The sequence below is a fragment of the Lepidochelys olivacea genome, assembly GCF_965140295.1.
Source record: "Lepidochelys olivacea isolate rLepOli2 genome assembly, chromosome: 3".
NCBI lineage: Eukaryota > Metazoa > Chordata > Testudines > Cheloniidae > Lepidochelys > Lepidochelys olivacea.
In genome coordinates this window covers 164048415-164075791 of record NC_140413.1, presented here as the reverse complement: position 1 = coordinate 164075791, position 27377 = coordinate 164048415, and the positions used below count along the sequence as shown (strand labels likewise).

Here is a 27377-nt window from a genome sequence, read left to right as displayed (position 1 = left end):
TGACAACTACAGTCAGAGAAGGATGTCTGTGACAAGAGGTGCTCAGTCTCAGCAATGGGGGTGCCCTAGAGGTACAACCTATTACAAGGTGTAAGAACAAGATTTTCAGTGACTTGTTTTTCAAAAATACAGAGAACCAACAACACCTGGTCAACAGGAGCTGTTGGGTGTTTGGAATTTTTGAAAATCAGGCCATTATTTAGGCACCTAAATATGAATTTAGACACTTTTTAAAAATAATCTTGCCTTAAAGTCAAATAGGAAGTCCATGAGAATTGGAATGTTCTCCTGGTATGTTCTCCTGATTCTCAGCTCTGTTCCATCACTGTGGGAACATTGTTTTATACACCACCACTCACACATCCAAGTTCTCATCCCTGATCTGGTTGTCAAGATGCTGCATAAGAATTAGAATAAACAGAATAAAGTGTCAGTCAGACACAGAATCCATGAAAGATTGATGATGTATTTATGGGATAGCTTTACTCTTTGCAGGAGATTGGACTGTGGTGTCTTGGCTGGGTACCACAGCTGTTGTGTTCTCTATGTTAGGCCCTCAAAGTAATTTATTCCTGTTTTATCCTGGGGTCTGAATACTCCAGCAGTGGTTATTTATGTGGAGGGTCCTAAATATTCCACTGTGATATTGTTGGCTGAAGAGGGACCTCAATGTCTTTGCAGGATTGTGGTTAGTTTTGTATTCCATGGCAAAGGCTATCAGCCGCTAATATTTCCTCACCCCTGGCACTGTCTTTCCTTTAGAACATGATGGTGCCATTACTTTGATATTAAACAAAAATGTTAGATTGGCGGGATTGAACTAAACCTTGCAATGTGAAGGCAGAATAACAATAATGAATGTTTCTATTTCTCTGTTTAAACAGAATATATATTATCTGGAGGACAGGTAATTAATCCCACTTGTGAGAAAATACTCTACTCATCACTCATTTATGACTTCTTCATTCCCTCAATAAATGGTTTATCACAAACACATCCAATATAGACCCTGCTATAGGTAATAGGCTGGATCCTCCAGTCCTTAGCAGACAAATCTTCTATTGAAATCAAGTGAGCTTTTGCGTAGAGACTGCAGAATCAGGTCCAATATATCAATTGGATACAGTTGACTAAATAGTCACCTTGCATATACTGGTGCAACACTACTGGGCTCAGTGGTGTTACACCTGTATAAAGAACTAATACAGAACTGATTAAAGTCAGTGAACATTTTGTCATTGACCTCAGTGGTAGCAAAATCAGATACTAAATTAGGTATTTGGGGCTGGTTTGGAGCATTTTTCAAACTGAACAAGTTGGTTCTACATTTCTTCAAGTTTTAGCTAACATATATTTTGTGTAATTAAAACAATACTGATTATTCTTATTTGTGAGAAGACACCTTCTGAAATGATTAAATTTCTTTGAAGCTTCATGTTTGACCTCACACACCTACTTGGTGCTATCATAGTTTTTATATAGAGTTTTGTAGAGGATTTTTTCCAAATACAGTTTGTGTTAAACATAATATCCTTTTATTTTATTTTCATTTTGTATGCAATAACTCCAAAGTCTGTTGCAATCTAGTAATCTATACATTTGAAAATCCTTTTTAAAAACAAAACAAAACATAAATGGCTCTGACATCATTTCAACAAGGTTTTTCATTCTGAATCATTAATGTTTTAAAGTAGTTCTTTTACCTCCTAAAAGGAACTATATCTGAGGATTAACAAGATTATTCACTGGAATTCATGTGGAAGCATAACGGCAGTAGTTGAGAAATGATCATGTTTCCTTTTAGTTCTCAGCAAGAGTAATTGAATGTTGAATATCTTACTAAACGCCGGACTGTGACAGTGTGTTAACACTCTGACTATCTCCTAACAGCAGGGCAATTATTTGCTGAGTGGGATTTTTATAAATCCCCTGGCAGTAGTATGTCCTGATAATTATGATGAAGTGCACTGGTCAGTGTTGATTCAGCAATCCCATCCCTAGCAAATATTTTATTCACAGCTCTCCTTCATGTTTTTACTTTTATGGCTTTAAAAATCTGTTCCCTCTTTTCTCAACTTGCTTAGTTTTTAAAAGTTAAAATGGAGCACAAAAGTATTTTCAAGTTAACATCCTATCTTGTTGGGTTGCTCTCTCAGTCCCTCAAAACAACTACAGTTCATAACATATACCACAATATATTGAGGAAAGAATCATCTGTCTCCTGGTTAAATGAGCACTATGAGAAAGTAAATCTTTATTTTAAGCCCTTATCCTGGCAGTCAGTCAGCCAGACGTACTGCCTTGAAGTTATTTTTTTCAGAACTAAATGATTGTTAAAAAGCGACATTTACATTTATGGTGGTTATAGATGAGATAATTATTTTAGCCTTTCAGCACTCAGGTGGGAAAGTTTTTAACCCAGAACATTCCTTTAATTTGTAGTATTTGAGTACTGAGAATATGAAGTATTTTTAAGATATGAAGAAAAATTCTCTAAAGGCTTCATGATTGCACTTTATTTGAAAACCAGCTCCACCCATTTTTAATTTTACACATGTATGCACATTTACTGTGTACCAGTTACATCTACCAGCATGTGCTTTGTTGTTTAAAACTATATGGTGTCTATTTTAGTATCTAAAAGACAAGAAATTAGTCAACTAAAGACATCCCTATATTCCTAACTAAAAATACCAAAACCACCCTCTTCCCTATATCATCCCGTTCACTAGTCCTCACTGAGCAACCACACAATCGTCTTCCCTCTCATGCCTTTCCCATCCCTTGTTACATTGTCTAATTTCACTTGAAAGCTCCTAGAGGCAGAGAGCATGTTGTCTCTTTATTCTGGGATGGACCTAGTAAACCTGTGGGTACAGATGGAAACTATAAATAATAAACATAATGAAAATTAAAAGTTAGAAAAGATGACCAGGGATGCTCCACAGCCCAGCCCAAACTCAGTGACAAAAATGATACTGAATAGAAAAAAACTCTGATATGGTGTTCATTAAATTAATGCGTTTGCATTTTTATCATATCTTTTGTTTCATTCTCCATGTACCATACTTAATTATGAAGATAAAAATGATTGGAAGAAAGCTAAATGATAGATTGTTAGAAATGCAAAATGATTCAAAATATTAATGTAATGCTAAGGATGACTGGGTAACAAATGGTACATTTGCTAGTATGCTTGACCTGGCACAATTAATATTCTAGGTCATGCTTGGGTTTCCATGATGGAGGGTCTGATGGGGAGAATTCCAGGGTAAAAATATATATCTATTGTATAACTCATTTCTCTCTCTCACCTCCCGCCCCCAAACGAGTTAGAATCATAGCCTTAAAAAAATCTGTGCTTTTCACACCTCATTTGCCATATTCACCACTGGGCCACCATTCAGCAGAAGGGCCTGATGCAAGGAGGTCAGTAAGAAGCTATTAGCAGAGTCCCCTCCTGAGATTTCTTTGGTCTTATTGAGTTGGAAGTTAGCATGACAGTACTGCAAATAACTCAGTTGTAGATTTTTTAACAGTTAGCACAGATTTCCCCATAGTGTTTGTCACTTCAGAAAATTGTTCCTGAAAATGAAATCCCAGAAAGCCAGCATTGACAGAAGCCCTTCTCAGTTGTGAAGAACATGATACAGAAAAATGTGTCATGCTCCCCACAGGCTAGGTGTGATTTTTGTAACCTATAATAATATTTGGGGTGGGGTGAGGTGGGGTGGGGGAGGGAAATCACAATCCCCTTACAAAAAGAAAAGGAGTACTTGTGGCACCTTAGAGACTAACCAATTTATTTGAGCATAAGCTTTCGCTCAAATAAATTGGTTAGTCTCTAAGGTGCCACAAGTACTCCTTTTCTTTTTGCAAATACAGACTAACACGGCTGTTACTCTGAGTCCCCTTACTGAAATTGGCTAAAAAAGTGGAAAAAAATTGGAATTAAGGTACTGGATAATTTCTGAAGACTGCTAATTTACTACTATTATCAATAAGCTTATGAAAAGCCACATTAACTATGATGAACGTATAGTTGAGAGAATATTATATTAAGATCAGAAAAAAAGAGAATAAGATACGAATTCTAAAATACTGTATCGAGCTGCTTTAAGATAAAAGATGTGACTAAAAGTCAAAGGTTCCAAACCTGCAACTTCTTGCACTCATGCACACTGCTGTTACCCAATAAAATGAATAGGGATCCATGGGTACAGAAAACAGCCTGTGAGCAAGAAGTTGGAGGAACAGAGCTTTGATTTGCTGAGATGTGTTAACTGTATCAGAACAATAGCTATAGATGGGCCAGAACTGGAACACTGAATTCAGCCTTTTTTCACAAATATTCCACAAGTTCAAGACTGAATCTGAAATTTGCAGCTCAGACCTATCTACATATGGGCCTGAACAAGCATATATTAAATCCAAACACTGCCACAAATTTGGAGTAAATTTTGTATTCAGCTTTTAATCTAGATCTGAACTCTGCAGCTTTGGCTGATACATTAGTAATTAATACATTTATCTGAACACTAGCATATATAAAATTAAACTTAAAATAACTAATGATTACTTGAAAAAATGATAAACATTGAAATACATCTCGTAACAAACTTTGACTCAGATCCCACAGAGAAATCAACCTGTAGAGATCCTTGTATTTGTGCAGAGTCCCATCACTTCACTACGACTGCAATGCAGGGCAAATTCTTTTTTGGGATTGGGGCCATCATTTGCATGTCTTAATTAAACTGGTAGTTTGCAAAAGTGAACTATAAAAAAGCAGCCCTTAAGTTATTATTTTAGCAATAATAATCTGAAATACATTAAACTATACTTTCCTATTCTGCCACTATAAAGTGCAAAATGTCTGAATAAAGAATAGTCCTGTAAAGCATATGCAGGAACTCTATACAGATTACAAAATGCAGTTTCTGAAAGCCATTATGCTTACAGGGGCATTTGCATTTTTCCATCTCACCTATGTATACACATAAATGTGAAATAGTTCAAATAACAGTGTCTAATGGATAGATAACAGATAATGACTTAAAAGTAGTTCCTGATTATAGTTCTTAAAAAAAAAAGATAATTTATGATCATGTTAAAGATGGTTGTATTTCCTATTTATAATATAGGAGATTCAGGGCTAATTTTGGAAGAAAACTAGCGTACACAAATTTAAATCATCTGCCTTTGGCTAAGTTATATCAGCACTGCCATTCTTCCTGATGACAAAATTAAATTTGTATCCAATATGGGTTATTAAGATTTTTCAGAAATATATATATGTAGCAAAGTAAATTTGGAATATATATGACAGAATTAGATTCATATTTACAATTAAGCTTTTGTGAAATATAGTATGTATAATTAAAATAGAATAAAGGTAACAAGCAATTCTTGAATCCAGAAGATTTTTATAACATGTTCATATGTTTTCCTGAAAAATTAAAAACTAAATTAAATAAATATATTTGCTGAGCAAGACCAGAAGTAAATCTCAAAAGCAAACTGGAAAAAAGATACATCTTAAGTTAACCTTTAAGAGCACAAACACAGCATGGGTGAAATTCAGTTCACCTTCATAAAGACAAAGTAAGGAAGCTTTATGGGTATTAGTCCATTGTGATTAGAGAAGTTAAATTCAACCTTAAACGGAGGGCTATCACAGTCCGAACAAGGCTACTACTCAAACCTATTGGCTGGATTAATTACCACAAAGTCCCTGCAGCACTTTTGAAGCGTGTTAGAGACAATGGAATCCTCTAATTACAGATCTTATGGCCCCTTTTCCAGGCTACCCCGCAGGAATCAGAATGGGGGAAAAAAGGTGGTAATGCTCTCCCAAGCTCTGACCAAAAAATAACCTCCACCCACGTGAGGTGCAAAAATGAGCTGTTGCTCATAGTACGCTGTGCAGATGTTCAAAATATGATTATGTGCTTCTGAGGCTGAGTCTACTCTTAAAATGCTACAGCAACACAACTGCAGTGCTGCAGCTGTGCCACTGTAGGGCTTCGTTGGGGAAGAAAGTAAGGCCATGTCTACCCTACGGGAGCTACAACATTAAATTATATTTGCGTGAATTTTTCATACCCGAGTACTGAAGTTATGTTGACTTAACTTTTAATTGTAGACTAAGAGATGGTATCTCCCAAACTCTACTCACTTATGACACCAAAATGAGACCTTTTACCTAAAGTAAACCATGCTGATCTCGTGAACTGCCCTCTCCTTTTTTACATGAGAAATGAAAGAGTTAACAATATTGACATTTGAATTATCATCATTGGGCATCTGAGTTAACACCTCATTGAGAGTAATGTTGCATTTTACACTTCTCAGAACTACTGTTCCTGGCTCTCTGCAGACTCATGTAGACATCTCTGCATCAGTTTTCTGTGTAACAGTAACAACAGAAGACTTTAATTTCATTTTTGAAAGAAAAAGCTGAGAACAAGATAACCTCAGATAGGAGGCAGTATGCCAAAGGGTCCTGTTCCAAGAATTACCCAGTGGTTGTGGCATGATCTTAGGATGTGAGATACCTGAGTTCAATTCCCTACTCCACCATGGACTTCCTGTGTGACCTTGGACAAGTCACTTAAGCCTGTCTGTGCTTCAGTTTCCCATCTGAAAAGTGTGGATACTACTTCCCTACCTCACAGAGGTTTGTGAAGATAAATACATTAAAGATTATGAAGCACTGTGAGATCTACTGATGAAAAGCACTATATAGGAAATAAGAATTACTATTATTATTACTGTCCCCTCACAAAGTAACCCTGTATGCTAATCTATGCAGAGCTACTTTGGAGACTCCCCTCCATAGCACACTTGGAGGCCCCAATTCAGTAAAACACCCCAATTGTTTGTATTATGGTAGTGCCTAGAAACACCAATCAAAGATCAGAATCTCATTGTACAAGTCATGTAGCAAAGAAGACAGTCCCTGCCCCACAAAACTCAATCTAGGTGACAGGCCGGGTACAACTCATGAACAAAACAGACTCATTAGGTGGGGAGTGGCTTGGGAGAGAAAGGGAACAGTAGAATGAACAGAGTTTCATAGAAAGCAGACTTACAAGTCATCACTTGCCTAACCAATTCTAGATGGGAGCAAACTGTAGCATCACAGAAGTGGTAGGTTTTGAGGAATGATTTAACAAAGGATGAGGAGGTGGCTTTGTGAATTGTGATGGAGAGTTTTTTCCATATACAGGTGAGGGGCATGGAATGAATCAGGGAAGGTGCTTGAGTAAGAAATGGACAAGTGGCCAGTTGAGGCTGCTGTTATTGTCAGGGCAAAGTCAAGGCTGACAATCTGATATGCTAGCATCTCAATAGACATGGTGGGTCTTAATGGTGAAGAGTCTCGAAGACAAGAAAATTGTAATGCATCATTTTAAACATGTTCTTATGACCCATTGTAGCTGGCACATACTTTAAAGTTAAGTATATGCTTAAGTGCTTTCTGAATTGGGCTGGACTATGGATTCTTGCATTGACAAGTCATTCCTCTGGACACCATGTTTTATATCCCCAATATGGAGCCCAGTTGGTGTGGAGGGCTTTGAACAGGCCTTCTGTATCTGTATGAATTTAATATTAGATGTATAACAAACATATAGTGGAAGTTCATGCAGTAATTATGCAGCAATACAATAAAAGCCAGAGACAGTGTATTAATCTAGCTCTTGCAGATCATTAAGTATTTGCAAGCAAATACAAACTGGTATGATAAAGTTACAGATAGGCTTATCTATAAAATGCTGTGAAAATAGTCAGTAAGAGTCTGGAATGAATCTCAAACCTTGTGAGATGTTTTTGGGAATCTAAGAGCCAGTCTTCAAATACAGAGCGAAATCAGAGGGTGCAGCTGAACTGCACAGAACACAGATCACACGGTGGCTTGCAATTCTGCATTCCCTCCTTTGATTCTGCTGCAGCTTCTGGACAAGGCCAGTGCCCCTGTGCTGTGTTAGAATACAGCTGGGGATTGGGTTGGTGCAAGGGTCTCCTGGCCATGCCTTCATACATCCATGTCCTCTTTTTCCTACTACCTTCGCCCCAGAAGAATGGAGAGAGTGGTGTGAGAGAGTTACATTGAGATAATTACAATGGATTTAGGGCCAGAATACTCAGATAGGAGAATCTGTCTCATAGAATTTAACAGCAATATTTAAAATAAGCTATCATCTATGCATATCTAAATACATTAAACAATAAGTTTCATAAAAGTTTTATTTAAGTTTTTAACCACATGAGTTGGAATTTCTCAGTGGGACACACTAATGAAAAATGCATTAGAGCTAATTGGGGAGCTCTCAATCCTCCCAAACCCAAACTGTTAATACTTTATGAGGAGCCTGATGCTCTACTTAATTTTCTCAGGGGGCCAAAATAGTTCTACAGAAGGAAAAATGGCACATTATAAATGTTTACTCTCTCTCCCTCACACCTACTGCTCCCCCAAAGCAATGTCTTCACCTTTTTTTTTAATTCAGTAGGTTTTGGCAATTATAACATGCTAAAAACAAAATTAAAAAATACTTTGTACAAATGTGGTTAAAAAAACCTAAGAATTCTGCAAGTATATTATTTTTAAAAAAGCATTTATGATCTTTAGATTAATTTCTGGCACATGCACCTTTACACAGATGTAATCTAATCGATCAAAAATGCAGTAGTTTTGTGCTGTGGGATATAGTGATTCCCATGTTTACTAAATAAATTAATTATTAAAACTATGTTAATATTTATCTTTTTTTCAACAGTTACTTTTATCTCTTCTCATGAATTGCCTGCAAACAGATGAAAATATTTTCAGTTTATTAGTATACAAAATGATTTGGAAATTTGTTTGGCATGTAACTTTTGGCCTGCTACACATTTGCAAATTGCAAATAATGGATATTGCCAATTAACAATTTGAAATTACAGCTTTGTTGTTTAGTCACATAAGTAACATCATATTGTTACCAAATTACTGAATTCACAAGTGGGCTGTGAATTTTACAGCTTAAAATACATTTCAGAATATGTATTTGACCTTAATATTCATTTTTCACAAGTGTTCACACTGGTGAAGCTAGCATGTTTGAATGTGTGCAGAAAGTTAACATGAAAGTGTTGCCAGGAAGATCAAACAAAAATTTGTTTTTTTATTCATATGAATATTCATGGTATGGTTTTCCCCATTGTCATTCCACTCTAGTTGTGAGAATGCTGCCATTTGCTACTCTCTTGAAGCCAAATTGTGGTTCAGCCATCATAGCAGTGCAGAGATACAAGGGCGCACATGGCATCTGTATTCCTCTTTGTCAGCATTTTTCAAAATGACAGATAATATACTTTGAAAACTATTTTTTCTATTATGGATTCTACTACTTTACATTACAAGATGTACACTCAATATTTTTTGTTTTAAACTGGAATGAGATTTGCCCAATATAATTATTATGAGAAATTGTTATATTTGTATGGCTATTAGATATGGAGGAAGAAGGATTGTATATGACTGGAAGAAAAGATGAGCTTAGTAGTCTCAGTTCTGCAACACTTGCCTCCATGTGTAAAATTGACCCCTATGCAGAAGGCCTGCAGGATGCCTATGCACCATGTAAATCCCACTTAAGCCCTGTCTTAATGGGACATAAGCAGTGCACAGGAATGCATTTCATCCAGAGACCTTTCTCATGTCAGTAGTCCTACTGCAACTTTTTGCTGAAACACTTGTTACGTAGTTGTCTTTATCATTTTGATTTAAAGCATCAAAACAAACATATGTTTTAAATTATTTGAATTCAAGATCGCTCCATTTTCTCCTCAGATGACAGGTGTGTACAACTCACCATTCAGACAATCACCTGATCCAATGGAAGTACGGTTACGGAAGGCAAGGCCTTTCAGCCACAGACAGCAACAAATAAAGAAGCATCTTACTGATGAGATTTCTGACTGGCTAACTTGTACAAGTGCCCTAACTTTCCCTACAATGAAGCCTCTTCCACCCATTGGCAGACAGAAACCTCAGGTAATGCATACCAATAACTCTTAGGCAACTAATTCTGCCAAATACTGTTGCAGGTAATGTTCTTATTCTTATCTATTCATCATACTAGTTCAGGACATAGACCTCTTTGAAAGAAAGAGAACATATAAAGGCAAGGAGATAGGGATCATATAGACTGCATTTTTGTTCTTTGAAAAGATATGAACACGTGAAAATTATAGTAAGAAACTACCATATAGCTAACATCTCAACTGAAGTTCATCAGATGCAGTACTTCCAATTGCACAAATCTAAACATAATTCTGGGATGATACAATTGGTATGCAGGAGAAATTAGAGATGATGCGAAGAGATAACCAGTTAAAAGAAAAACATTTTAAAAAAGCCAGGTAACAACTAGAAAACAAAAATAACCATCATACCATCACATTTACTTTTTTGTTAAGTTTTGCTTTTCATTCAAAGGAAATATCCTCTCAACACAGAAATACTTTCTTCTCCTTTGTGTCCACTAGATGTGTGTCAGTTTTAATTTAAAAAAAGTTTTAACATGTTGTTCTGCATGATTCACCAAGTTGTTAAATTCCCATTTTTTGCTATCGTGGTCTCAATTTCAATTGATGACAGCATATGTTGCACGTAGCTTTTTATTTTGCTGATGGGAAACATTTCAGAAATTTTCCTAGTGTAGACAAGGTCCAGGATACAGTTATTTTATGTTTCAAGAGAGTCAATTTTTCACCCTGCTGTCCTTACGGATTTTTCAGTTTACCAAATCTGCTGAGCTTCCATTCCATTTGCCTCCCTTTTTCAAATTTAGTTCTGTTATTGCCTATAAAACTCTTAATGCTCTTTGGAATGCCTGCCATATGCATGGCATTCAATCCCATCCTCAATTTATCTCTTCAATGCAATTATTGGCTAATAAGTAGAAAGAAAACACTCCCACACAAACTCCCTTCAGTAATTTCCATTGAGTTTATCATTTTTGCTTCAGTAATTAAATAGCAGGTGATGGTAACAAGTGATATGCAATTTGTATTTATGGGTATTTTACTTATCCTCTGAAGTGCTGCTTTAACTGTCCTTACTCAGAGGGCTAAAGATGCTGTGCCTATCCTTCAGTGGAATGTGACTGTATGCACTTTATGTCTCTAAGAATAGTGAGGATGATATTTTGCCTGATGTACGTTACATAGGGATCATTTGAATGTCTTGAAACAAAGGGGGAAATGACAGTATTTTCACTGCTACTTTACTCTTGCAAGATCACTTTGTTATTATGCAATGTGTTTATCTTGCAAGTTTCTGTTCTGGTTGGAGTATTTTGTAGCACTTTCTAAGTTTATATACACTCACACGAGATAGAGAGCTCAATCGTACACAGATAGCCTTTCAGAATAAAACCAGCCTTTCAGAACAAACCAGAAGAGTTCTGTTTATTTCCTGCACCCCAAAGAGGGAATTTACTATATAATACTTTAATCCTTTCAGTGCCCTAGAATGTACACTGTGAGGTAAATTTTCAAAGCACAGTGCGTGGATTTAGCTGTGTGAATCTTATTGATGTTAATGGGAGTCAAACGGCTAAATCCCTGCACACCACTTTGACAATTTAGGGTTGTATGTCTCAGGAAAGGACATTGGTCTGAGCTGATGAAACAGTTGGACATGAAAACCCCTCAGAATGCATAGGTCTGAAAGTGCTCTGATGTGACAATATGGGATTTAATCACTAGCCATCCTTGTGGCTTAGTTCTCTGTGACAACACTCTTCGACACTAACTTTATTGTACACATCAGACCCCATGCTAGTCACTTGTGTTACATCACCACCTTTATACATATCCAAAATGTGCTTTGCCCTCAAGCATGATATTGAAATGAGAGTGGAATTGATGTACACTTGTCAAGGTTCCTCCCCCACTCTGAACTCTAGGGTACAGATGTGGGGACCTGCATGAAAAACCTCCTAAGCTTATCCTTACCAGCTTAGGTTAAAACTTCCCCAAGGTACAAAATATTACCCCCGTTATCCTTGGAATGGCCGCTACCACCACCAAACTAATACTGGTTACTGGGGAAGAGCTGTTTGGATGCGTCCTTCCCCCCAAAATACTTCCCAAAACCTTGCACCCCACTTCCTGGACAAGGTTTGGTAAAAAGCCTCACCAATTTGCCTAGGTGACTACAGACCCAGACCCTTGGATCTTAAGAACAATGAACAATCCTCCCAACACTTGCACTCCCCCTTTCCTGGGAAATGTTGGATAAAAAGCCTCACCAATTTGCATAGGTGACCACAGACCCAAACCCTTGGATCTGAGAACAATGAAAAAGCATTCAGTGTTTTACAAGAAGACTTTTAATAAAAAATAGAAGTAAATAGAAATAAAGAAATCCCCCCTGTAAAATCAGGATGGTATATATCTTACAGGGTAATTAGATTCAAAAACATAGAGAACCCCTCTAGGCAAAACCTTAAGTTACAAAAAAGATACACAGACAGAAATAGTTATTCTATTCAGCACAATTCTTTTCTCAGCCATTTAAAGAAATCATAATCTAACACATACCTAGCTAGATTACTTACTAAAAGTTCTAAGACTCCATTCCTGTTCTGTCCCCGGCCAAGACGACTACAGACAGACACACAAACCCTTTGTTTCTCTCCCTCCTCCCAGCTTTTGAAAGTATCTTGTCTCCTCATTGGTCATTTTGGTCAGGTGCCAGCGAGGTTACCTTTAGCTTCTTAACCCTTTACAGGTGAGAGGAGCTTTCCCCTGGCCAGGAGGGATTTCAAAGGGGTTTACCCTTCCCTTTATATTTATGACAACACTAAAAAGAACAAAATTTAACTAACACATCAGTTGTCTCTTAGGGATGTAAAATATGTGCATGTAAAATAGCATATATAAAAGAAAACTTTTAACGGTGCTGTTATCAGTTCTATCACTTTTTACAATCTGATGAAAGTACAGCTAATACTGAAATTAGTCATCTCTTCATTAAAGGGCATTAAAAACAGCAAGCACATTGCTTTTTTTTATTTTAAGGTTTCCCCCAACCCCTTTTTTCGTCTGGCTGGTGGCTATGCTGGGGTGAGAGAAGGCATTGAGGAAGTAACATTATTTCATTTACAACAAAATATCTGTCCATTTGCCAACCCTTGACAAATCTCTAGTGGACCACTCCCTAGAAAGAAGATTTATCCTACTCACCACAGTGCTCAAACTGCACACAGAGTTTTTGTTTTGTTTTGTTTCCTGAGGGAGGAAGAGGATTGTTTAACTCCCTCCCTTGATCTCCCCCAAAAAGAGGCTCCCCCATTCATGAAGCAGAGCTCCTGGGATGCTTGCAAGCACTAGAAGGGCAGAGATGTTTGTAAGCACCACAGTACTCACCAATCTTGATATTTAAGTTCTCAAATGCAAGTAGGTGAATGGATTTGGTCTCTATCTGTTTCTAAAATGTTTATCTTCATGGTTTATAAGCTTCCTCCAAATATGCGACTCAGAGGAAGAGGAAAATCTGTAGAGTAGAAACATCTTAATATTTTAAAATTATATTCCACTTTCATTTATAATGACAGGGCATTATTTGAGGAAGTACATAGTTACCCTTTTTCACTTCCCTTAGTAATTGCCCTACTTTGTTAATTTCATTCAAAATATAAACAAAGGAAAAGGAGAAATATCAATAAAGATGGAAAAGACCTATTTTGATAATCTGTTTCAGCCGTTACCCAGTGGAATACAAGTGAGGAATTCATGATGAAAAAGAAAGACTGTCCATTGTTTGTATTTTCCACTGTAGGACATGTGTCTATGTTTCTTACAGGTTATTTTATTTACATAAGAACACTGACCAGGTCACTTGACATTTTTCTTCTCCCCGTGAGTCACATATCTACTTTATGCAAACATTTTGTATTACAGAAGGCGTATTAATGTTTTCAACTTTTTTCTATAGCTCTCTCTGATTGGACAGAAGGAGGCAAATAACATTTACTATTTTCAGTAAATTACGATTGTATTTATTATTCCCCTGCAGCCTAAAACTTTTTTATTTTATTGTCTTTAGAAGAGCTATAGTGACCCCAGTAAAATAGATTTATTCTTTGTGTAAACTTTCTGGAAGTAAAGTAGGGGAAAAGCTTGCCAAAAGCATAAAGATTATGGTTACTTGCTTTCTTAGAATCTTTAAAAGGGACTTGAGAAACATGGTTCTGCGCCTTTAAAAAGGAAAGTTCCAATAAAAATCCATTAACTACTTTCAAATATAGCAATCCTCCTGTCCAGCTGTGAAAAGTACTAGATGATACTTATTTGCCATTTGTGTTATTTACGGTCCATGACTTTTATGGTAACTGGTTCCTATTATTGGTTTCTATTAATGTAAAACATAAGTGAACATAAATGAGGCGTGAATCATTTCTTTTTATTAGCCCCACAGTCTTCACTCAGTGCTTGCAGTAACTCCAGCTGTGACTTGTTAGTGGTAACCTATTTAAAGAAGGAGATCTTTAAGAATAAGGGACATGATCAGGATTGTTTGTCCATTCATATTTTCAGAAGGTTTCACTACTTCAGTGCAAGATCAACAATAGTAAAAAGAAAACAAGATTTAATTAGCAACACTACTTAAGTCTAGTTGTCACTAAAATTGTAGTGAGTTTAATATGGTACTAATTACACTCCAAGTGAGTTTCTACTGGTTACCACTAAAACCATGATATAGGGTAAGTCACAAGGTAAGGAAAGAACTTTCTGCTGCTATAGATTTGTATCATTAAATGGTACATACTAGTATCAGTTATTAAAAAACATGGTTACAGATTTTCAATTCAAATATACAAAATTGTTAAGAAACCATAGGTCTATAGATTTTTTGGGTGCCACTAAATAAATGTAGGCTTTAATTTTTCAGAGAAAAGGTTGTCAGCAAATGGCAAATACACCTGTTTTATTTGTCTTGTCTGCAATTTTACTAGAAGAGTTAGTTCTGTAATCATGTTTTGAATCTCTTTGAAAGTGTCTCTACTGTCAAAATGGCAAAGACACTTTAAGTAAAAGGAACAAAGCCTCTCAATCTGAACACTGAAAGGGTTAGGCTTTTTTCAAATGTTTAAGCACAACTACAGTATATTTTGCGGAGATCAAATTTTATTTTACTAGTGTGTTGGTAAGAAACAAAACAGAACTAAGCACTCCTAGTCAGTTCTACACGCATGTCTTTTTTTCAGTAAAAGATACACATTAATAGTTCAAGAAATCCACCAGTGCACATTTCTCACTCCCCATCTAGGGTTTTAGAGCATGTTCTCAACTATCATGTTACTGTAACTCTCTATCAGGATGAACTGCTTTAATTAATTATTTTGGAAAGAAAATCTTGCCACTCTCCCAGCCACTCTGCATCCTTTTTCATCAGGGATATGTCACAAATAATAATAATACTTAAAAAAGAACACAACAAAACACTTACCTTATCCTATACCTGTCAGGGGCCCTTCCGTGATACTGCTGAAGTATTGCAGCAACGCTACAAGCCTTTGGAACCAACCTTGCGGGTGGCAACATCAATCAATTCACTAGAGAAGGCCAGAGAGGAAATCAAAAGAGAGGAATGGAGAAACCGCATAAATGACAATAAGTAAGTTCCTTGATTTTTTCTTATATTTTTATGAGAACATTTGCTTTATTCTGCTGCTTTCAGAAACCTTTTATGTCTGACAAAATGAAATGTCAAATTTGACAGCTTACTAGCAACCAGTCTAGGTACATACTTCTAAATTCTGTGTTCTTATTTAGATTGTAAAGTGTTCAGGGCAGAGACCCTGTCTTGTTTTATGAAGTGTGTCATGCAGACCTATGGAACTATAGAAGGACATATAATAAACAACCATTAATATAATACACATTGCAGAAGATGGACTTCCTGGAAAGTAAGCAATCAAATGGTGCAAGGATCCTTCCGCCACTCTTGCACTCTGCCAACGGACAGGCACTATTTCAATCTTTGCACTTTGGATACGTCAGGACTATATGAGACTAGCTGTTGGTGCTGTACTCCCCAGAAGATTTGTGTGTAAGTCCCTTCTCTCCTCTGCACAGACTAGCAGAGCTCACTCTGCAGAGAGCTGGAGCACCTGTTGCACCCTGTCAGAGGGTGACATAGAAGCTGTACTCACTCTGTGTTTCTGAAGCAGCATGGTTTCCTGCAGCCCATTGCCTGCAGGAGCTTTAGCTGGGCTGGTGCATCTCCAAACAACCCTGAATACAGGGCTGTGCTTTAAAGGCATCATCTATCCCAAAGGATCTAGCACTTTCCGCAACACATTTTAATGTTCTTTTCTGACCACAGTGGAGCTCTATTGGATCCATCATAATGGAGTTCTGTTGGGTCAGTTCTTCAGAGTCTGTGGTTACTCATCATAACTCGATGCTTTGATGGCATTTCCCTGGAGTTCACTCTTCTTGACAATGCTTTAACCCCCTAGTTTTAAAAAAAAAGTTTGGTGAATCATCTGTCTTAGTGGTCATACTATGCCCATTGACATATTGAGGGCTTATGTTTTGCAATCCCTACTAGCTTCTAGTAAAACCTTCTGAAACCTTCAGTCTAGAGATTTTGTTTCAGTTTCACTGCCACATGCCATTTATGTCAGCTGATGTGTTGGGACTCTGAGCTCTGAATTCTACTGCATCAGTAGATTTTGGCATTGGTGTTAATTAATGTAGTTGCCATGTTTTTTTCCCTCAGTCCTTTCCCCCCCCCTTTTCTATTTTAATCTTAACAGTGACTTTAAAAATGGCACCTTCTTATTCAAGAGATCAACTCCCAAGATGAATTTAGACCATGTTTTATTGGATTGCTTTTTAGTGACAAAAATAAGATGTCAGTACTGTACTTCTTACTCCTTTTGTATGGTACAGCCAAACACAGGTTGGTACAGATTACAAGTAAAAGTTGTTTTCTTACTTGTATTCTGTCCCGTTTAGTGCATCATTAATAGAATTGTGAAGTAAGTTTCAATTAATTTATGTAATTAATTTAATACAAAAAGTAAAAGAATGCCCATTCCAGAACTGAAATTACAAGGCCAAATTCCATTCTCGGACACACCTCTTCTGCCTTATAGTGGAGAGCTTAATATGAAGACAGTGGATTGTACAGGTATAACGGAGTTCCAGATTTTGCTTAAGTGACCTGAGATGATATAGAAGGAGGAAAGAAACCATCTTGATAGTCAGATTTCACATTAAATTGACAGGGCTAGCAGTTAGAAAAACACAACTCTTTTCTACTAACCTCTGCCAATTAGATCTAGAAGTCGTTGGGAGACAAAGATGTTATCTCACTTCGTTTTTTAAAAATTGAATCATGCTCTTGACTTACTGGCATGACTGGTATGTCACAGCCCACAACCATAAGATGCCAGATTGACAAACTTGAGCGCTCTAAAAATAGCTGTGAAGACAGTGCTTTGAAGTTGTGGCTTTGGCTGGAGCTTGAGCTGTGAAGCCTAAGGAGTGAGGTGGGCTTCAGAGCCCAAGCTGCATCTTCAAAGTGTTGTCTACACAGCTATTTTTAAAGAGGTACTACCTGCCCCCCCAGCCTGAGTCTGTCGATCTGGGCTGGGATGCTCACTGCCACTGGCTGTGTAGATATACCCACTGTGTCTTGTGCTTATGAGAAACACTAGTCCACAGATGTCACCATGTTTAATCAGAAGTCATGAAGAGTCAGATCCTGGATAAAGATCTTCTAATTCTTATGATAAATCTAGTATGAAGGCTGTGGCCTTGAGCTGTCCAAAGTTGTGTTTTCAACTCTGACAGATATTGGTCAGTTGTCTTTCTTCAACATGAGTATAAGGAAGAATTTAATGACAATCCTAATGCACAGAAGCAGTGCTGTGGTGCTCGGAGTCCTCCACAACACAGGACGAAGGATTGTACACTATGTATCCATTCTGTGACTGCTTAATTTGTACACCAGATTCAACCAAGTATGCCAGGATCACATCTGTAACCTTGCAAAGGAGATGACAAACCTTCATGCCATCCTCAAGACTGGCACTCACGAATAAGGTTGCAGCCACTGTTGTGGAATATTTGCCTCAAGAGAGGGGTCAAGAGAGTCAAGGAAAGGTTTATTGATGGTTTATTATCTGGGATGTCTTTTATGAGCTGACAAAGTTCTGTATATTTCTATGTAATTGAGTACTTCAAGACTATATTTCTGCATCATAGGGCTTATTTATGGAATTACTTATCTTTTTTGGAAAGAAAAACAGAGCAAAAAAAGAGAGATAAGGCATTTATTGGCAATGCTTATTTTTGTGGAAGGTGAGACATACTTCCAGTTTTTACTTTCTAAGAATGGGAAACCTGTGTGGTATTTTTAAAGAAGGTAAAATTACTTACCTGTAATTCTCACCCTTTGAAGATATCACACAGGATTCCCACTGCCCTGCCCTCAGACTTTTAGGTTTCTTTTCAAAGATAAGGTGTGGCTCCAAGTGGTATACTTTTATATTTGAAGTTACATTTGCATTTGTAAGAGCGTTCTTGTTTCCCATGCATTTCAGGAACTGATTGAGAAGGGTCTGAGAGCTGAGGGAGCAAGCCAGAGTTGAAAGGGAACACAGCAGAGGGTCTTGTGCCTAACTGCTAGAGCCTCAGAAGACTAGAAATATAAGAGCTAGGGATGTTTCTGATCTGTCTCACACCAGGGAGGCAACACTTAAGAATGGAAATCTGTTTATGTGGATGCATAATCTACTGTACACAGGGCTCTGCCTATATCCAACTTTAAAATGGGAGAACATATATTATCCTTCCATTCAAAACATTACAGCTCAGGATATGATAAACCTGCCTTCATTTTTAGACTATTGCAGTTTCCAGTTTCATCTTTTATTTTATAATGTCATCTCTGAAGCATTTTAGTCTTCAGGACTAGAAATCGGTTGGGAAATGCATCTTAAAAACAGAGTGCTCAACTATGCACTGTATCCAAGTTCTGATGCAGTTGAGAACACGAGCCACAGGGAGCTCCCTGACCTGTGCTGCTCAGCTACGTCAGAAGTTAGATCAGCTAAGAGCCTGCCCTCAGTTATGGCACTGGAGTAAGTTCCTTAGAGGACCTGTCTGTACTAGTAGAGAATAAGCATAGTTGCACTCAGCTCTGCTGTGTCCCCTCAGCCCTCCCCACTCTCAGAATATTGCTTCATCTCTATACACTGGAACTGACTGTACAACTAGAATCTATCCACATTGTAGTGATGGAATGACTGGGGTATCTGGCCCAATACAAATGACTTTCTTGATAATTGTTCTCTGAAGAAGTACATCACAAAAGTGCCAACTGACCCACACTTCTCCCCACAGAGTTGAAGTCTTCCTCTCCTCCTCCGTCTCCCTTCCACCCCCCAAAATAACGCCATTCCTTTTTACAGAGATGGAGTGATTTTACTTTCCACTTGGCTAGGAATTGGAAATTGGAGCACCCATTTTACAGACTAGCGGCTGGCATAAGACACCACTTGCAGGAACCAATAGATTTAGAACACTGAGCATGTAAAGTTCTCTTCTTAGTTGCATGCAGCAACATCAACCCAAGAATGATGATCTGTTGTATTTATTTGTATGTAATTCTCTAAAGGTCAGAAATTAAATTTTCAATAACTTTTCTGAAATATGTCTCAGTTCACATGCATTGTGCTCCAAAGGGCCCCCCTAAAGGATTGTTTTAAAGTTCACATAATCCTCCAGAGTTAGTTGCGGTTTATAAATAAAGACATAGTTTTACAAGAGAGGGCAAAGACAGTCCAGTGATTAGGGTGCTAGCCTAGGGCTTGAGAAAACAGATTTCAGTTTCTTCACCCATTCCAGATTTACTATGTGACCTCAGGCAAGTCACTAAGGCTTGGCTACACTTGCAAGTTACAGCGCATTAAAGCAGCCCCAGGCGCCCTAACTCCTAAGGTGTCCACACTGGCAAGGCACGTAGAGCGCCTGGACTCTGCAGCTGGAGCACTCCTGGTAATCCACCTCCATGAGAAGCATAAAGCTTGCTGCACCTCGTCCACACTGATGCCCAGGCATCAGTGTGGACGAGGTGTTGCATTACTGCACTGCGATTGGTCTCTGGAAACATCCCATAATCCCCTGAAGTCAAGTGGCCACTCTTCTCATTGTTTTGAAATCAGCTGCAGGCAGGCGGATATCCCCTTTCAAAGCTCCGTTTCTGACAGCCGGCATGCTTATCTGCCCTGAGACAAAGCAAACCATTAGTGTGGAATGCTGCTATTGTGAGTGTGTGTGTGCGCGCAGGGGAGGGGAGTCTGCTGCTGGCTGAACTTAACAGCCCCCCACAGCTCTCAGCCCCCCAAAACACACTGTTTCTCCCCCCACATACACACAACACACTCCCTGTCACACTCCACCCCCTGCCCCCCGCATTTGAAAAGCACGTTGCAGCCACTTGCACACTGGGATAGCTACCACAATGCACTGCTCTTTGTGGCGGTGCAAGAGCTGCTAATGTGGCCACGCCAGTGCGCTTGCAGCTGACAGTGTGAACACACGGCAGCGTTTTCCCTGCTGCGCTCTCCGAGGGCTGGTTTAACTCCCAGCGCTCTACATCTGCAAGTGTAGCCAAGCCCAAAGGCTCAATGTGTTTCAGTTCCTCATCTGTAAAATAGGGATTGTAGTTCTTCCCTACCTCAGGGGGGCTTTATGAGGATAGCTGCAATAAAGATTGTTAGACCCTGAGGTACCATAGCAATGGGGGCTGTCTAAAAACCTTAGATAATCTGTTATTTAATTTTCTATCCCAAGATATGAACATGTTCTGTCGCGTAAGAAAAATTAACCCCTACTGACCTCTCTTCCCCACATCTTTTGTTTTCAGTGTGATTATAGTTCAGAGCATTCCATCTCACTTTGCTGAATTCTGAGTCTCATTCTTACCAGCCTCCAGGAGTTATTTGGTGGACTCAAATTCCACCATCTATGGACCAGATCCATATCTTTCCTGAACAATGAACATCAGTGGCTTGGTCTGCTTTTAAGGGAGATGGTTAATACTCATTCCAAGAGGATGGATTCCTTCTGTTCTTCTGAGTATTAAATTTTATCCATTAAATTTTTCACAAAAGACTTTTCAAAATGAACATCTTGTCCAACTACCTAGTTCTGGTCTAGCCTCTCTTTTAGGGAAAGATTATGGAGAAGTTTGCAACCTAGATAGGCCCTGTGCCTACAGATCGTGAGGGTCAGGAATTGGCCCAGAATGAATGGTAACAAAATGTTAAGAACATGTTATTTTTTTTATTCAGCTAAATGCTTGAGTAAGATTTTTTCTTAAATAAAATATTATTTCAATGTCTTACATCTGGATGATACAGTTCACTGTATTTCTGAGTTAGTTACAATAAAAATAACCACTGCATTTTATGTCATACAGATCTTACACATCTAAAAACTTTTTGCAAATTATGTCTAGTTTTTCATATGCTTTGCAACTTTAGCAATTTGCATATTTTCTGGACTGTTATTGTATTATGATAAACAGGGATTACCATATATTTTCAGATAATGTTTCCTTAACAATTCAACTTCTATTTGTAACTCTTCCATTTATTTTAATTACTAGCACAGTGTGCAACATTTATTAATCAGCAGAGTCTTTTTAAGTTAAAATACTAAATTAGCTAACCCCATTAACACAGAAATACTCCAAACAAGCTGTAATAGGAGAGGTAGTTACTGTGTAAATCGTATTATACATGCGGGTGCTCTAGGGCACAGTTAAGCATGATTACCCTCTTTTGATCCAGTATTCCTCTGCTTCTTCCAGCTAATTTCCAGTGGAAATTTACAAAGTGGTGCCTTCATTTTTCTATCTTAATTTTTCTAATGAAGTTCTGGTACTTTATAACACTGGGGATGCAGATAATAAGTCTGTGTATAATTAAGAAGTTCTAGAATTTGTCTGCAAAAGAGATCTCTGTTACTTTTGCTTCATACAAGAAGTAGGCTATTCTTTTTTCCGCTACCTTACTCCATTGCAGACCTGGATTAAACAAAAATGACCAGAGGATTCCTATATTTACTAACATCAGAATACAGAATAATTTATACGATAAATACAGCTGTGGACTGGACACACACTTAGTGTAGCATTACATACAGTGTCTTAAATAATGAATAATAATATAATTATCAAATTATATGACATTGGATGTAACCGGCAGTGGTGCTGGAACTAGGGATGCTGGGGGTTCTGCTGCACCCCATGACTTGAAGTAGTAATAAACAACACCAAATACATGGTTTGCATCATCAGCACCCCACTATAAAAATTTTTTCAGCACAACTGGTAACCAGAGTAGATGCATCGAGGGATTATACTGTCTTTATGTTGTAAATACAGTTTGTTTTAACATGAATTCATTATGGGACAAATTATGGCTGCCCCAACCATATGCTAAGATAAGAACAGCCTCAGAGCTTCTTGCCTTCCCTGAGTGAAAAGCAGAAACGGGCAATAATACTGGTGATAGTACTCAATGTCCCAAAGAGGGCACATCTGAATGGGTGGAGGAATAACTTCAGATTTGGCACCAACTTTGAAAACTGAAAATTCATGAAGTTCTTCATAAAGAATAATTAATTCATATGTGCCAGATGGTACTGAACAGTTTATGTGGAACTAATTGTTCATGGTCTTCTTTAGACTGACAGATAATTCTGTTTTATTTGAGTTGGAACAAGAAGACAAGAGATAGAATCACTAGTGCAGAGAACCTGTTTAGGTAAAATTATTGCACTTCTGTTCATATAGCTATAGGTAAGATTTTGGCAGCATTTCTATTATTAAACCACAAAAATATGCATTAAAGTAATATTAAATGTTTAACTAGAAATTACAAAAGAAAGGAAGCTAAGGTAAGCATGAAAATCCTACGTAGTTCTCTGTTTTTAATGTACCTCATTATGCCAAGGTAGTGCAACCTTGTACCTCATTATGACAAGGTGGCTTCCTGCAGTTAATGCAGAAGTGCGTCAGACCCTTCTCAGAAGTGTGGACAAAGCATGAAGAGATCTGGCATCAGAGTACAGGCCCAGATTCCGTTGCTACTAGGTTACCGGACATTTGCCTGTTTGACAGTCAGTCCACAGAGTCCACTCACCACGATAAGCCCCCTCATAGCCAGGCATGGGGTCACAGCCCCTTGCTGGACTAGTGCCCCTGTCACTAGTCACCCTGGTGGTGGTTTCTCTGTCAGGTAACTTGGCACTCTGGCCAGGTCTCAATCCTTAGTCCACCCATTCCAGGGTCACAGTTGTCTAAATAAAAGTTCAAAACTGTCTTTAACTGAAACAAAAAACTTCCACCCTCTCTGGAGTTCTTCTTCAGCCAGTCTCCTCCCTGGTTACTCACGATCTCTGTCAGCCTAAAGAGCTTTTCTCATTTTTTTCCTTGTTGTAGTCGAGGTATCTTCCAGGCCTTCCTGCCTGGAGAGCTTTCCTCCCTGCTTACTCAGGGCCTTGCCGGAGCCTTGCTTGATCTCTTTCCCCAGCTGGACCATCTCAACATTTCTACCCGGCTCCTTTTATAAAGGAATCACCAGCTTCCTCCCAGGAGAAGCCCATCTTGTAATCAGGGTTGGTTTAGCCCCAAGAGCAAGCCACCCTTTTACAGGCAGATCCAGAGAAGGGACTGCAGGACTACTACTGTTTCTGTGTAAACACAAGAGAAAGTGAGTGTTTCTGAGCTGTGCCCCTGTTGGTAGGCATCACACAGAACTGAGACTGTGCTTCTCAGCAGACAGTGGCACACCTGCCAAGCCTATATTCCTCTTGCTTCTGCCAGGAAGCTTATCTCTCTCTCTCTCTCAAATTACCATCAGAGTCAGGCCCTGATCAGCATCCTGCTATACATGTTATCCCTACCACCCCAGCTGGAAAATCTGCTGGGTCCAGAAGGCCTTTCTTCCATCTCCTGCTGCTCTACTGAAACAAAAACTCTAGATAACGGGGTGAGAGAGACAAGAAGGAATAAAGACAAAGGCTGAGGAAGTGGAAGAAAGGAGAGAATATGTGTAGGGAGGATGGAGAAAGAGTGGAGAGATAGGAAAACTACACACAGTAGAGAGAGGAGCAGGATGAAGGGAGAAAGAAAAGGACTTTTTACGGAAGTTGGCTCGGACGTTCAGGAATCTATTGGTGCAGCACTGAGAGTTATCTGAGGCAGGATTGTGTGTGTCCAATCAGGCCTGTTCCATGCTATTTCACCCTATTTTGTATGGGCTGCTGAAAAGGATGCCTCAAAGCTAAATGTGCCTTAAAGACAGTTAATAAAAAATCCTCTCTGGGGATATCCCCTCACCTCCACATGAGAACTTGGAAGTTGAGGCACGAACAGTTAGAAGGAAGGCTCGCCACTGTCATGTTACTGCACTCCACTACTCTGAGCTACAGTGCTGGCATTTACCTGGACATCAAGATAATCAATTTGTGGCTGCAGCACTCAGAGTCATAGATTACCAGAGCATTGTGACCAAAGGCCTGGTGGTGCTATGGAAGAAGGCCCCTACCCTACTCAACTGTCCTCTCTAGAACAAGAGCATAAAAAAACAAACAAACTGAAACCCCACCATCTGTGCCACAGCATAGATCCGACACAACACCAAGGACAGCCTTTGATGCTAATGAGACAGTCAAAGCCATCTCTGCAAGGTAGCAACCTGGTACACAGTGCATTTACAAAGTATCGCTGCTAGGATTTTGCCTCTAGGAGGGCAAAGCTTGATCAAAATCCCCACCCATCCTAGAGTTTTTGTTTCTTTTGGGATATCCCTTATTTGAGTTTTTGTAGCAATAATATTTCATTTTTTATTATTGCCTTATTTGGGGAGCCTTCAGTTCTCTCTCAGACAGCAACCTGGACACTTGATTGCCAAGAAAGGAGCTGGCTCCTGCTCCATTCTGCTACCACTGCCTTTAGCCATCAAAAACCTTCGAGGGCTTGTGGAGTTCCACCTTAGTCACACTAGGGGGCTGGGACCCAGATGTAAGAAATCTGCCAGAATGAGCTCTTCAGATCTTTGCTTGAATAGACCTATTAAATCTAAACTTGTGCACTTAACTAACAACATTGATATCTCTGTCTGGATTTAATTTTCTCTGGATGTTTTCCTCTTCTTCTCTAACCACTCCCCTTTTCTACCAAGTTCAGAATATAAATAATTGCTAATTTTGAGAGAAGCTATGTTAAATGTATACATGAAGCTACAAATCTCTATATCAGTCTATATTGCAATATTATTGCTGTTTGCTGTACTTTTTTGTTCTAAGTTCTGCTATGAAGGTAGAATGTCCTTTGTATGATTTCCATGATATACTTCAGTCATTCTACTCTATTTTAATACTAATATAGTATTTTAAAAACACATTCTTTATTGAAATGAATATACAATGAATATCAGAGATTCTTGCTGGATGTAGGAGGACTTCAATTTTGCAAATATAGATCATTCTGATCGACATAGGTGTAAGGAGCCATCCTCATGGATCTGACTACAGAATTGGGGACATAAGGAAAACAATGAAAGCAACAGTTTATTTTATGCCGTTCTATCTATCTACAATTTTTAAAGTCTCTATTATTACTCAAAAACTAATAAATATGTTATTAATCATTTCCAAGTAGAGAGACATAATCGAGAGTGTGCAGTTAATGTCACACACAACAGTATATGATGCACTTATCTGGTTTAAGATATTCAGTAGAACACAGCACATGAAATATGCATTTATGATACTAAACCACATACATGTTCTATTGTGTATCATTTCTTACATAATCAGAATATTGTTTGATCTCTACATCAAGATACATAGAATTTGGGTTATTCTGAGAGACTATTTGCAAAAAGAAGGGGAGGATTGAACAGTGATCTAAATTGAAATGATGATCTTTTAAAAGCTCTGTATATAGGGTTATAACTTAAGATTGTAAACTGTGCACATCATGATTTTCATTTAGTTTATCTTCCATTTTTCTCAATAAATGATATTTTACAAAAAATTTTAATCTGTTTAGTATATAGGCATTACAAACACTGTATTCATAGTGAATTATGAATGTTATGGATAAACTAAATTCCATGCATATATGGGCAAATCCCTAAACTGCTAGCCTTGTCTTCTCAGCCATCCAATCCCTTGAGAAAGCCAATTTTCTTTCATGTCTGAACAAAAGAAAAATGTACTATTAAAATGCAATTCAGAAGTGATAAAAAAATGTGTAAGTGGAGCAGCCGGCTCTCAGCACCTTCTCTGTATACTCTGGGACACTGGGGCCACATTAATTTTTTGTGCATGTGATGTCCATCCCATGTGCAAATTAACATTACAAGTACCATAATCTGTCTTATATGAGAGCTACCTGTCCCATGAGCGTACACATACTTCTGTAGCTTTGTATTATTTAAAGCTCTGTTACCTCTGTGTTTTTGTTTTGTTAATTTTATATAACATTTGGTTGGGATACTGGATGGAATAAATTGGTTACTAGTGAGATATTCAGACTTTCTTTTTCTGAAGGGGAGAGTGGATGGAAGGTTCACTGATAAAATTTACAGTTGCTAAAATATTGATTTCCCCCAATAAATGATTTTTAAAAACCCATTTAGCAATCCATAGACAGAAGTAATGGTTTTATTGCCATGTGATGGGCTGACCAGTATAGAGAGCAGAGCTTTGCTACTTCCTAAGTGAGAGAAGCCTGGTTCCAGTCCAGAGCCTGAGCCATTTGGAGGATAGGATGACTAGGTCTCAATAAAAAGGAACAAAACACAGGGAGACAAGTCTGGAGCAGTAGGGTGGGATCCTGCTGATGAATCCACAAATGACCTAAATTTTTAGCTTTACTGTTTTCCCTTTTTTGTTTTGGACTCCAAAGCCTGAGAAGAGGCAAGAAAGCTAAGGCACCATGATACTGGACTTGTAAGGAGTGACACCCGACCATCTGAGACCCGCAGCAGGCTAAACATGCCCTTGCGAGGGCATAAAGGAGTGCCACTGAGACAACCTGGTTACAAATTTGATATTGAATGCAGGCACGATCTAGCCCCCGTGACGGGGAGCAGGTCAGGACTTAAAAAACAAAACCCCAACAACCACCACCGCCCCCGCCCAAACACCAGAAAAAAATTCCTCCTCCGTAGTATGGATGTGGAACAACTACTGGATGGCAGAACAGAATGCTCAATGCCAACAGCAGCAACAGCAATTCCTCCAGCAGTTGACCACCAAGCAGCAGCAGCAGCTAA

At 38.4% G+C, this 27377-nt stretch overlaps 1 protein-coding gene and 1 long non-coding RNA gene across 3 annotated transcripts in view; one reads left to right on the top strand and one right to left on the bottom strand.

Annotated features, from left to right (window-relative positions):
* LOC311518533 overlaps positions 1 to 12664 on the bottom strand; it is a 52773-nt gene extending 40109 nt beyond the window's left edge. The window contains exon 1 of the long non-coding RNA XR_014711010.1: positions 12618 to 12664. This is a non-coding gene — a long non-coding RNA (uncharacterized lncRNA). The remainder of the gene's footprint in view (positions 1 to 12617) is intronic.
* Positions 1 to 27377, top strand: part of SPATA17 (spermatogenesis associated 17) — a 146855-nt gene that overhangs the window by 76795 nt on the left and 42683 nt on the right. For both annotated transcript variants that reach the window (XM_084624449.1, XM_084624448.1), the window contains 2 exons: positions 9842 to 10045; positions 15531 to 15679. In XM_084624449.1, the coding sequence (XP_084480575.1) occupies positions 9842 to 10045; positions 15531 to 15679 (353 nt within the window). The remainder of the gene's footprint in view (positions 1 to 9841; positions 10046 to 15530; positions 15680 to 27377) is intronic.